Genomic DNA, 14043 nt, shown 5'->3' with positions numbered 1-14043 from the left:
CAGGTCCAATACAACAGTGGTGGAAGCAGTAAAATGGATCATATCCTTCGAATGTACTGGCCTAAACAAACTAGTAGATGGGGAAATATTCATGTTTCTAATGCAATAGATGGTACTTGGAGTAATAATACCAGCAAAGAGATTCCAAAGCTCTGGAGCAACGACCGCGTGCATATGGTTATTCTGGAAATTAAATAACAGAAATGGGTAATGTATTTATATAAAACTAAATGCCACATTTAGAAAATATGATAGTTTATGCAATGTTGTAATGAATCATATTTTAACAAATCAAAATGGAAGAGCTAGTAGTATTGTTCCAAATATACAGATTTATTGTAACTAACCTCACAATCTAACAAAATCATATTATAACGAATCAAAATGCCAGAGCTAGTAGTATTGTTCCAAATCCTGGTGACACGAACTCTCAGGAACCAATCGTTTCTAGTCTCATTCAAAGCAGACAAATGACTGTGCATCTCGATATCTGCAAAATGTTCAACAAATAATGAGTATAAAAGGCTCCATAACAAACACTAATGTGTTTATAATGGCTGTTTTACCGGTTGCAGAGAAGATATTGATCAGTGGTAGTGAAACAGGTCTGCGTGATGTTTTAGTATCATATAAATGATGTGATTGTGTTCTATTTAACTACCATCTTCCCACGTATCATGGTTCACTACTGATTGTTAGGATATTGATTGATCCTGTAATCCTGCATTATTCTGATTTAACTAAACAAATTAACAGCTAAACATTCCTTAACAAATAAACTGATAAGGGGCAATCAAATATCTTTGTATATATTTCAAAATAAAGTTGTTCCAAACACATTTTACCTTCCATTTTTGTATACCTTAATCCACGTAATTAGGTAGATTTGCATTGTTTGTCTTATATATGCAAATCGTAATAAATATTTGATTGTGCTAATCATATGGAAATTGAGAAATTACCATATACCTAACTTTGATTAGGTGATAAGAATGTAACATGATTTTGTTAAAGTCCAAAATGTATTATTTATCAATAATAAATAAGTAATAATAAACTTAAATCATGTGATCGTATGTGATCTACATCCATGAGAGAGCTCTATATATATAATATGACTTCATTAGGCTTCTTGATAAAATTGCTTTACATATTAAATATTAAATATTAAATAAAAATGTAGAATATTATTAAGTTATTAATAACATATATATTGGAAAAACCTAATAAGGCATATAGTTTAAGATTATACTTTGAACCTAATCGAACAATTTTTAAATTATTATTTTATATGTCAACAAATACTTGATTCTACAAATAACATGTTATATTTATGGTTGTATTACCTCACTTGCATTTAAATCGATTATAGAGGATACATAGCAGCAGAGACCATGTAGTTCCTAATTATTATATCAATTTTATTTAATTTATTTAATTTCTTGAAATATTATTTAATTTATACACGTTAAAAATATTTTATGATTTACCATATTATATTTTCACATTTCTATTACAATTTATGATATATTTTGTTATCCAAAACTTAATAAGATAACACTTATTTCATAGCTGAATATACTTTTTCCGTTTGTTGTTTTACGATTAGTATTAGACATGAACGGAGCAATGGTAGAACGTGCGAACAAATAACTTCAGCTGTGACAGAAAGCCGTTGATACAAAGTCCAGGATATACAGCATTGTTATAATAAGAATAAATTACTGTCGAGGATTTATATTATAAGTTTCATTATGTGTCAATACATACTTGGTTCCGTTTATAGTTTATCATATTGCCAGTTATTATTATAATATAATAGTTGCATTTATATCATCTAATATGGAGAAAATACAAAAAAATGAATAGGATAAGAAGCAACGGACATCATGTTGTTTATGATTATTATTATGGACCTTAGTTAATTTTTTTTTTATTATTTCAAATTTTTGAGACAATAGTAATATCATATTGTCTCTTGGGATATAATAGTTATATTTAAAGTATATAAAGGTAGAAATCGCCTTAAAATGGAGAGGATAAATAGCAGCAGCCACCATATCTATTTTATTTTATTAATTTAATTTCTTGAAATATTATTAAAGATAATAAGATTTAGAATTGTGTCGTACATCATTTTATTGAATTTTAATTGTTTTTTAAGTGTAGCTGTGGCTAAAATGTGACTTGTGTTATAGACATGGGTATTAATGAAAAATTTGAAAATAAAGAATTTAAGATTGCGCTATTTCGTAAAATTTAATTAGTTCTGTCATTTTCCAACTGATATATTTCACTTACTTCATAACTAAACATCTTGCTACTCATGATATTTTACAATTAGTATTCGACATGAAATGAGTAATGGTAGAACGTACGAACAAAAATATTGGATAAGTATTGTTGTGACAAAAAACCGCTCATGTCAATAGATGCTTATTTCTGCAAATAACATGTCAAATTGGCAGTTGTAATACAATAGTTGCATTTCAATCGTAATCTATGGAGAGAACATATAAAATGGATACGAACCAACAACAGACAGCAATTGGAATAATGATTATTATGGACTCCAATAAATTAATTTTAATTTATTTAATTTGAATTTATTAATTTAAATTCTTGAGACAATAATAATATCATATTGTCGGTCGTATTATAATAATTGTATTTACATTGTAAAAACATGTGGAAACAGTGAAAATTGGAGAGGATACAATTAAGCAGACACCTAACTCTTTCTCAATATTTTATTTATTTTATTTTATTTCAAGTAATTTTTAATCATAGAAATTTTTTGAGCACTTTTTGTTCTATTAAGTTATAGTTCAACACTTTTTGTTCATTTGAGTGGATAATGATAAAAAAATATTATGTTCTACCGCGGTTATATAATGTATCCGTATAATCTGATTGTAATGTATATTTTTTGAAATTATAATATCAGTAAAATTCATTAATGACACATATTTTATGTTAGTTAAGTAAATTATCTTACATCTAAAAATATAGGATATTCATAATATATTTTCATTATATATTAAATAATAAAGTGTTATTTAAAAATATAATATAATAATTTAATTTAAATAATCTCACATATTAATTTAACTGTACTGTACTCTACTTGATACTTCTCCTTTTGGTTCATTTTGGTTGATAATGATGAACATATAACGATCCTTAGAATATTAATTTGACCTATATTTTTTAAAATTATAATATCAGTAAAATTCATTAATGACAAAAAATTTATGTTAGTTGAGAAAACTATCTTTACATTTATTTTTAAAATATCTTACATGTTTTATATTTGTTTTTAAACTACCTTACATATTTATATTTATATTTACTTTTAAAATATCTTACATATTTATATCCCAAAATATTGGGACACAAAACCGTTGCATGTAAGATATTTTAAATATGTTAATTTATTTTAAAATATTTTAAAAGACCGGTCGTTTTCTCCCTCTTTTAAAATATGTTCTCCTAGGAGAAAACGACCGGAAAAGAGGGAGAAGAGGGAAAAAAGCGGCTGAGCGAACAAATTTCACTTCGATTAATCAGGTTTGCATTTCTTCAAGGTTTATCTTTCAATTAACACTCAAATTTGTCACTAATTGAGTTTGATTTAATTTCATCTGGTTTGGTAATATAAATAAGTTTGTATAATTGCTCAATATGTTGTACTGACCCATGAATATTGTTAATTGGTATTGACAATAGGATTGAAGTTGTGAGTATTGTATGCACGAGCTAGATTATCACTGAAAAATAGTGAGTATTGTGAGTATTATGAGTATTGTTTGTATACACTTTGTTATGTATGTTTGTAGATTATGTATGTTCTGCATCTTTATATGTTTTGTGTATGTTTAAGTTCTTATGTATGTTGTAGAATTTGTATACTAATGTTTGTACTTGTGATATGTATTAAGACGATTACAGTTAATTGTTGAAACAAACTCTTATGTGAGAGCAGTAGACAAATGTACAAACTGGTGAACAGTTTGGGATTAGATTCATATAATGTTTAATCAGTTAATAATCTAATATATTACTCAATATATATATGACAGATACCCTTGAATAAATGGAAGCACGATGAACAAATATAAAGTTACTGGAAGATTCAAACATCGTCAGTAAAGCTATTATTTCCATTCTTTAATAGTCCTTTTATGTATATATATATACATAGTTTAACCTCATTTAACCGTAACCGTAAGATTGGTTTCACAAATCAGCTTGAATTTTTTTCTATAATTTATATTTTGCATTATAGCTCAAGTACTATAGTAAGGACTATCCTTCATTCCTTGTTTTTGTCGCAATTTAGAGAGGACAGAGAGGTTGATTCTGTGGTGAGATTTCTTTTAATGCTTATTATGTTCGAAACATATTAAGTCTTTGATATATATACCATATTAAATTATAAAAAAAATTAATCCTATCGCAGAGGCTACCGGAAAGTTTCATTACGGTTGTTCGGTCAAAGATATCGGGAACTGTTATAATACAAATAGCCAATGGACATGAGTCACATGTTCGATTTAGGAAAACAGAACAATCACTTTGTCATATGTTAGAATTTAATAGGGATGGTCGTGGTTTGTTTGGATCAATAATGATTTTCTCTTATAATGGAAATGGAAAGTTCTTTGCAAGTTTTTTGAAAGATGACTTCAGTGAGGTGATTTATTTCCTGAATCGAACTATACCACGTGGCACGTTTTATGATTAAGGTGACTTTCTCATTCTCAATTCCAAACTCAATCATATTTGTACCTTCTTTATTATAGTAGTATACTTTTCAACCTGTAATTTGAATTAAATTGTAATTTCAGATCTCACAAATGGGTTTGGATGGAAGATACTTGTGTCTCTCAACAGTGAGGAAATTAAATTTGGAGAAATAGTAAGTAACTGAAAACCAGTGTTTTCTGTGTTGTTTTTGTCAGCAATTGTTCATGTAACTAAATTTTAAGATTTTATATGATTTTTAAAATTTTAAATATTAATTTTAGTGTAAAGCTACCATAATATTTGTTTGTTGGATTATATTGCCTAGGTTGTATAATGTGCTTTAACATTTCCGTGTTTTTTAGCCAATTCTGGGACGATTCTATAGACAGTTTGGAAAAGTGCTTCCACCTAATTTATCATTTTTTCTGAGAAATGGAGATCAGTATGGCGGAACCTGTTTCCCAAATATTTGGAAAATATATGACATAACGGATCTTATGGATGACTATGATTTAACTGAGTCTGATAAAATCCTACTTACTTACTTTGGCAATGGGAACTTTTTAATCATGGTATTTAACAGTTCAGACGTCGAAGTTATGCCGATGGACAACCGTTCAAGTGATACAGGTCATTGTGCTCTTTTTAAATTCTTAATTTGCATTATGCTGCGAATCTATCTATTTTCATCTATCAATTTGCTTAATTATTTTTTTAGATATAATGAATATGACCATTGTTTACTTAAATTTATTAATCAATGTTTATTTGAATGTGACAGAAATGGAAAATGATATCAAACCTGAGGAACCAGAGAACGATGAGCTTGATCTGGAGGCTGGTGTGGAGCACATTGCAGCAGGAATACAACAAGCAGGATTAAACATTGATCCTATTAATTTTACTGCTGTGATGAGCCAATCCAATGTGGATAACACAACTCATGGACGTGAAATATATAAATCTGTTAATAATATAGTTCGATATAACATCATAGTGTTTGTATTATTCTAATATTCTGTAAATAACAATTATAGTTCGCTGTTGATATTGTGTTGGATTGATCAGTTTCATAAAAAACTCTCTTTCTGTAGTATATCCCAAAACACATCAGTCCATAAAATTGGTCTTTCGAAGTTGGCGACAGAGTTGTCCTGAGGACTCCAGACGGTGAATGGAGTGTTGCGGTTGTGATATCAGGCAGAACTTTTAGGATGTCAGGAGGACGGAACCAGTTTGCAAGAGATAACCATGTATCTTTGAATGAAACTCTGGTTTTCACCCTTTTGGAAGAAGATGTTGTCGTATTTCTTGTTAGCTTTCCCGGTAGAAATTAAGTAACCAGCTATCTCTTAAGCTGATTGAACTTGCTTTTGTCATGTACGGTATTTTGAAAAGACATTGTGAAGGTTTTTATTACTCTGGCATTTCACAAATTTCCATAAACTATGTTCTAATTCTATCAAGTATTTCAAAGTATGTTGCTAAGTGTGAGTATTATACTCCGTTTATTTGTCATTTTATGAATGTTGTAGAAATTTTTATGCATTGTCAATTGAAATCATGTTACATTCGATTGCTTTTTTTAATTTTGATTAGTGTATGGAGGCAGCTCACAATGGATTATTTTCTCTAAATTAAATGTATAATAGAATAACACATATTTTTTAACTATTCGTAGATAGATAGAGAAATATTTATCAACACTATATGTAAAAAGTGAATTATGTTCAAATCTCAATAAAAATACTTTACATGTGGAAGATCAAATATTGATTTCAGATTACTATAAATTAGGCTTTAAATATGGTAATTATGAATAACTTAAAGATTAGGAAATTAAGTGATACATATCCACCCTATAAATTAGCAAGATATTCTTTAACAAAAGTTGTTATTAGAGATAAATGCAAATTGTGCAGTTACCGATTTTGATTATCTTTGCTCGGAAAATTATAGAAAACTTCTTCAAAGATTACATTAGACGTAACATTTGTATATCCTCCACTATCACTATCAATCAGAATATGTAAGCCTGAAGGAGAAGTAACTCTCGATACAGCAACATAAAGTTGTCCATGTGTAAACACGGATCTCGGCAAATAAAGTCCAACCTTGTGAAGCGACTGTCCCTGACTCTTAATAATCGTCATAGCATAACACAACTGGACTGGAAATTGAACTCTTTTGAACTCAAATGGCCATTGAGTATCTGAAGGTTCCATTTCTATCCGTGGAATAATGTGAGTTGTTCCAACTTGAGAACCAGTAAGTATAACACATACTATACTATTGGGCAAACACCTTTTGACAATCATTATTGTCCCATTACAAAGTCCCATGATCTGATTGAGGTTTCTCATGAGCATAATCATGCATCCTTCTTTAATTTTCAAATGATGTTTTGGTAGGCAAGGCATATTAATGGAATTCAAGTATTCAATTGGAAAAGCAGAACCCAAATCATTGTTATCACATTCACTGTCTACCAAGGAATCTTGACTAAAATAAGAGTGCTCCTTTCCTGGAACCTGATCAAGAATGTATGAATTTATATCACCCACAATGGCATTCGTTGGAGTAAGAATTGATCTTTCCCTCAAATAGTCAGCATTCTTTATGTTCTTTGTAAGATCGGGATAAACTATGTCAACAACAGCCTTTAGTGGGTTCTCTCTTACTCTAATCAGATATTAATCCAGAATCACTACTTCTGGATCACTGATTATATCATCTGGATGAATAGTAGGAAGAGTACCATTACCAACATCAAGTACCCACTTGCTAAATTCTGTAATTTCACGTTATTATTGTTCTATTTTCCCAGAGGAAAGACGCATATTTTTTTTCTAGTAAGAATACCCGACAATGATCCCATATCTTTGAACTATTTAAAGAAGCACTCACAACCTGTGCTCTTGAAGCTTTTGGTATCACAGGGAGGATTTGCTGAAAGTCTCCTCCAAAAATAATAGTTATACCGCCAAATGGTAGGCTGGCTCTTTCAGGATCCAATGATGTCATAATATCTCGTAAACTGCGATCAACACTTTCGGCAGCATGTCGGTGCTGCATGGGAGCTTCATCCCATATAATCAAACTGGTCTGCTTCAATAATTCACCAATTTCAGTACCATGCTTGATTCCGGCAACCGAGTATTCATCAACCTTCAACGGAATGTGAAACCTTGAATGAGCTGTTCTTCCCCCGGGAAGCAGCGTAGCTGCAATACCGGAAGAGGCAATAGGAAGAACTACCCTTCCAACACTACGTAGTTTACAGCAAAGAGTATTCCACATGAAAGTTTTTCCACATCCTCCACTTCCGTATACAAAGAAAATACCTCCTTTGCCATTTTCAACGTTGTCAATAATAGAAGCGTAGGCATGAAGCTGCTCTTTATTAAGTAATTTATAAAGTTTGTCATGTTCCTCATGCTCGTGTTCCTTATTGTAAGAAAGTTCATCAGACAGTAATCTGTTATCGAGTCCATGCATAAAGCTGTCATCAGGAAAAGGCATCGAGTTGTAATCTTTAAGACTTTTGCCAACATCGTTAAAGAGTTTTTCAATTTCTGCAATGTATTTACACATGGAATTAATGAAAAGATTAACAAGTTACTGTATTGTATACCTTTAAAAATGAATTTTATTGAAGTATAACTAATTTAAAAGATACTTGCCAAAGCAAAATTATGAATGTCTGATTGATTAAGATGCAGTTCATTGTTGTTGATTATCCGTCTTCTGGTCAATAGAATATCCTCAGACATGGATTCCCAATGTTTCTCCCATAGTTTTAAAAGGTCAGCAACCTGATTGTTTGATAATATATGCACAAATAACTTCCTGAGTTGACGTGGCATTGCATAAACTGCATTTTCTGACATAGCAACATCCCACTCTTTATCGTACTTTAGAAGTCCAAGTGCGTCACACGGTTCTTGAAATAAATTATGAACAAATCCATTGACAGTCTTGAGATTTTGGTATGATGTGGCAGCTTTGATGTGCATGAGTAACATCCTCAAAAAAATGTTTCACCGGAATGTGAGTGAACGTCTGATAATCGACCAAACACATGACCACGATGCCGTGGCTTCCACTTACATAAGTCTGCCTTCCAAGTAAAATATGTTGGAAATTCAGTATAAGTGTATTGTCTTGCATCTGGGAAAGTTTTATTTGCTTCAAACCAGCCTTCAAGTTTGGTAAATTGAATTTTGGCTCTTTCAGCAACATCTCCAAGATCATCGTGTGGCTTAAACGAAACACTTTTCTCATTTTTCATGTGTACCGGTAAGCGCTCAACAGAAGGGAAACGATGGTGTATGTCAAAACCTAGCAATCTCCAAGCTACTTTCGAAGCACATATATAACGACCGTCAAGGAAATTTTTGATCTCATCGGTTGACTTTATTTTGGTAGTCGTTTCATCCGGTGTATCTTTTTTATTTTTCTTTCTAAGAAGCATTGTGGCAGTATCATGACCTTTCAAGCATTATTTAAAAAGATATTTCAAAGATCGCGAGGAGTTATAGACCTCGGGATTTATTTCATTGCAATAACAAATCTCTATTGTATGGTACAACATACTGGTTATCAAGAAGAACTCCTTTCTTCAAAACACTTGCTTCAGTCCGCCTTCTACGATACACAGGAAATCCACAATCATCGAAGAAAGTGTTCGCGTTATACCTTTAAGCAGAGAAAAAGACTAAATTAAGCGATGCATGATTCCGCATATATGATAAATTGCAGTATTCAATTAAAAATTAAAATCATTGATTGGATCGCAATATTTTTAACACACACTTACTTTTTAGGAAAATGACGTCCACACTTTCCTTGCACCATACACGGAGAATAAGAAAATTTTTTACCACATGGTCCATGTATCATTGCGCTAGAACTACGTTTTAGCCGATAGGATCCATATTTTTGTCTGGTATTTCGGCATATATCAATTGATCAATCTGTTGCACATTTTGTGGTCTGCTTTGCGGGTGCAACCATATTAACATATGACAATGAGGAAGTCCACGCTTTTGGAACTCAATAACATGCATAACTGATATTAAAAATAAAAAAGAAAAAAAATCTTGTTAAATGCATAAAAGACTACTGTTAAATTTAAATTTGTTTAGGCATAATGAGTGTGTGTCATGCGAACTTAAAAAATTGTGCCTAACCTTCAATGCATTTCTCGAAGTAGTATTTATTCTTAATAAGGTCTAGGAGTTGATCAAGTTTCAGCTTAAACACTCTAGCTATCACATCGGGTTTGTTAGCTACATCCACTCCGGGAAGATATTCCATCATTTTTTTAATTTTCGGCCATTGAGTATTACATGTCATTGTCAAGAATAATGATGGATGTCCAATCGTACGATAAATAGCCAAAAAATCTTTGAAATACTGGTTCATGTACCGTTGAGAACCTGTATGGGTTGCTGGTAATATGATATTCTTACCAATGTTTCCAGGATTTGTATCACCTTTAGTAAGGGAATCACGAATAGACGTGTACAAATCAGAACGAATGGTGCTTTGGTGGTTTCTAATCCAGTCCAATCTGTACTGTTCTGTCGTAGCAAATGCGTAGACAACAAATTGTTGCCAAAGACGACCACCAAGATGTAGATTCATTCATAAAATAACATAAATAGTATAACATATGAAATATAATATTCCCTGGATTTAACATGAATTAAAATATAACGGATAATACCTTCATCAGGACGTATCATAAGCTTATAGGTATAGTATTCCCTCATTGTGACTATAGTTCGGTGTCTGGTTTTGTCAGGATGTTGATCATTAACCGCTTCAGCAGGCACATTCTGCTTCTTGTTCTTCAACAGTATATTGAGATGGAATCCATCATCACCATACAGAAAAAGTAACGGATACTGCAGAGACATGAAGTGCTTGCATGTTTCATAAACTCTCTTAAGAAATTTTTGTTTTGTCTCAACTACAATGTCTCTGAATGGACATGTATCATCACTGTCACCAATAATTAATGCAGCTACTTCATTGGATGGTCCAACCTGATTTTTTCTGCCAGATGCAGATTTTGAAGATACCAGAATCAAACTAAAATCATCTGTATCTGTAATATTAAGGCGATCACGTGCATAACGGAATCCTTCAGAGAGCTTATTATTCTCAACCAACATCTTTAAGAGTCCTTCGACGATCTCTGGATCAAGACCATCAAATCCAGGGACCGCGTCCATCCGATTCTGGATTTCATTGTCAGTGTCATACACATAGAGTTGAGCAAACTTTGGTGATTGTCCTTCATTTGGTTTAAGACTTCCAATTAGATGATACTTTTGACCATTCAGCTTAAAGCAATACGGACCTCCTCCATTGTTGATTTTACGATCTATTTTACCTCCAAGTGAGGTAAATTGAAATAAGGAGTTGTATGTCCTTATATTTTTCAGGAAATGAGCAATCTTTTCACCTCCAGAAAGCAAATAGTAGAGGAAAGGAGGAGGAGGACGTTCTTTAGTAAGTTCAACCTGACCATTTTTGCAGCAAATTGAGAATGTAGGTGGACTATTTTTATTTGATTTGTTGTTCCTCTCTTCATTCCACATCCTTGCTTTACATTTTCCACATATTTTTGATGGTGGTCCAAGATCCATGTATCCTTTCCAAAAATATGGAAAATTATTTACAAAGGTTAGTATATGTTTACATCAATTTCTTTGTATAAAGTGGATAGGTGAATTAATTGAATTGTCATATACCTAAATCCTCTTCTATATATTCATCGTTACAGTCTGATAAATCTTCACCTTGGCGTTCAGTTGTATCAAGTTCATCATCTGTAAAAAAATTCAGGATGTAAAATTATCAACATTCATCTTTCATGGATGTTTCCAAAATTATCCAAAGAATATTCAATCTATGAATGTGACATTACCAGTTACGTATTGCTCATATTCCGACATACCTTCCAGTACTACATCACTTGCATCATTGAAAGCATCCATCAGATTTAATCTGCTTGTAGAGGTTCCTTCTGTATCAAACATTCACTTCGAGAAAAATTGCCGAAAAAACAAAAATCATGCTAAAATAAATGCCTTTAAAAATAAAAAGATATTCAGACATAACTAACCTTCATTACGGGGAAACCAGTCTGCAGACAATTTTTAAATTTAACAATATCAATATAAAAATAATGAAAGAACTACAACTAAAATAATTAATATATTAATATTGAAAACGACCTGGTAGTGGAATACCAAGATCCTCAGTCTCCGGAATTTTAACTTATATTGTATTTCGTCGTTCTCTTTTCTTAGCCATGGTAGAATTTTCAGTAATGCGAGCATCAATCTGCGCCTTTTTGTCTTTACTGTGTAACTTTGACGGGGATCGTAAATTCTTACCAAAATGAACTGGATCGTTCATATTTAAGTTTGGATTATGGTTTGGTATTATCCTAGATGCAGGGAGCTCAAACATACTGTGTTTCTTAGCCATTGTTGGCCTATTCTGTAATATTCGAGCTACTAGACTTTGTTGCAAGACTTGACAAACATGAATTGAAAATTTTAAATGTACTACCACAAACAATCCAAAGTTATAAAGTTTTTGAAAAGTAATAGTTATACCTAAAGACACTGATTATTTAGGACTATATGTTGTAGCCGATGAGTTTATGTGCGTCAATCCAGATTGAGGGGTTAAATCAAATAAATTAAGCCTTCGTTGTGATGGTGTAGTAGTAACTACAGGATTACTTGCATGACGGAGAAAACCTAACATACGAATATTGTCAAACATGCGTGAACGGGCAAGATATATGTTGGAAAACAAAATGGAAGTGAATGGAATACTATATTTACCGTTTTTAATTGATGTTGAAACATTGGGGTCTGCATTCTCATCAAGTGAACGTTGACTGAACAATTTAGATTGTTCAGAAGATTGCAGAGTTTTTTTCTCGAAGCTGAAAATATGCCCAAAATGTTTCTTTAGTTTGATTTGTGAATTAATCTAGGTTAGTTGCATTACTACGTTTAAAAAATGGCAGACCTTTAGGAGCATACGAAGGAGATAATGGCCCAGGAGAGATCCGCTTATGACCTATTGTAAACAAATTTGCTTATGACCTATTGTAAATGGGAGGAAGATCATTAATTTGCAAACAAATTGTAAACAACATATCGTCCAACAAACCTGATGATGATTCATGGTTCACATGTCCTTCCTTTCTGGAACCTGTTAATTGAGTTGTTCCAGAGTGGTTGGCATGCAAGTAGCGTTCATCCAAGCCTACAAAAATTCAGTTTCAAATGCTGAGAATTTTGATGAATACCCAAACCTACAAAAAATAGAACACGAATTAGATCATAACCAAACCTTTTGATGAATATATCTGAGACAGCGGGCCAAGAGGATTTCGTTTAATACCTACAAAAACAGAACATGAATTAGATCATTTAAGATTGTCACAAAAACAGAACATGAATTACACATACTTGAAATAGAAGATCCTTGAACATTGTGATTGTGTTTCTCAGGAACCTTAAAATTAATAGAAGAGTTCTCTTTACCAACTGAAAATGTAAGCAACTGACTGGTTTTTTTTCTCCTAGAACCTACAACAGTTCATGCCATCAACAAATTCAAAACATGATAATTCGATTATGATTTTCATGGGCAAGAGAGTACTACCTTTCTGTGCAGAAGAAAGAGATAATGCACCATTGTTACGCCGTTTCTGTGCAGTTGAATTACCCTCTTCAATCATGGAAATATGTTATTGTTGAAGGGTTTCGAGCACATAAACGCAACGGAAACAGTAATTAAAAACGTAAAAAAAACAGAATTTTCGAAACCCGCCGCAGGATCCATGCGAAAAACATATATTTAATTTGTAGATCAGATTGTTTACCTTAAGAAGCTTTACCAATTGGTTGACTAATGGAGATCCAAAGCTTGTTCAATCACCACGTATCCCGCTCTCGCGATCTACGCTCTATCGGTATCCACACGAATGCTTGAACTCAAGGATTGGATGTGTACTAGCACAAACTCGTTTCTTCTTGCTATCTCCCTCTTCTCTATTGGTGGCTAGGGTTTTAGTCGAATTAATAATGACTCCTAATTTTTTTTATACAAAATCAGCCACGCAAGAGATATTATATAGAGAGTAGAAAAACGAATTATAACTCTTAACTAATTAGGAGTTATTATTAATTCGAAAATCCTATTTGTATTATAATTAAGTCTTACTTAATTATTTAACAGATTAAATTCATAATT

General features: G+C 32.0%; 2 protein-coding genes across 2 annotated transcripts; both read right to left on the bottom strand.

The window, feature by feature from the left end:
* Window positions 1-6671: 6671 nt before the first annotated feature.
* LOC141706381 (uncharacterized) lies at window positions 6672-8765 on the bottom strand. The gene is made up of 3 exons (XM_074509151.1): window positions 8429-8765; window positions 7612-8324; window positions 6672-7280 (listed from the first exon to the last, which is right to left on the bottom strand). Exons 1-3 carry the CDS (start codon window positions 8763-8765, stop codon window positions 6672-6674), a joined length of 1659 nt encoding a protein of 552 aa, XP_074365252.1.
* Window positions 8766-9668: 903 nt separating this feature from the next.
* On the bottom strand, window positions 9669-13528 carry LOC141706372 (uncharacterized). Its single transcript, XM_074509146.1, has 10 exons — window positions 13453-13528; window positions 13257-13376; window positions 13138-13188; window positions 12955-13050; window positions 11888-11908; window positions 11720-11788; window positions 11514-11591; window positions 10481-11413; window positions 9942-10334; window positions 9669-9820 (listed from the first exon to the last, which is right to left on the bottom strand). The coding sequence occupies exons 1-10, from the start codon at window positions 13526-13528 to the stop codon at window positions 9669-9671; spliced, it is 1989 nt and encodes a 662-aa protein (XP_074365247.1).
* Window positions 13529-14043: the final 515 nt, after the last annotated feature.

This window comes from Apium graveolens, chromosome 1 (genome assembly GCF_009905375.1).
Source record: "Apium graveolens cultivar Ventura chromosome 1, ASM990537v1, whole genome shotgun sequence".
NCBI lineage: Eukaryota > Viridiplantae > Streptophyta > Magnoliopsida > Apiales > Apiaceae > Apium > Apium graveolens.
This window is presented reverse-complemented; position numbering and strand designations above follow the sequence as displayed.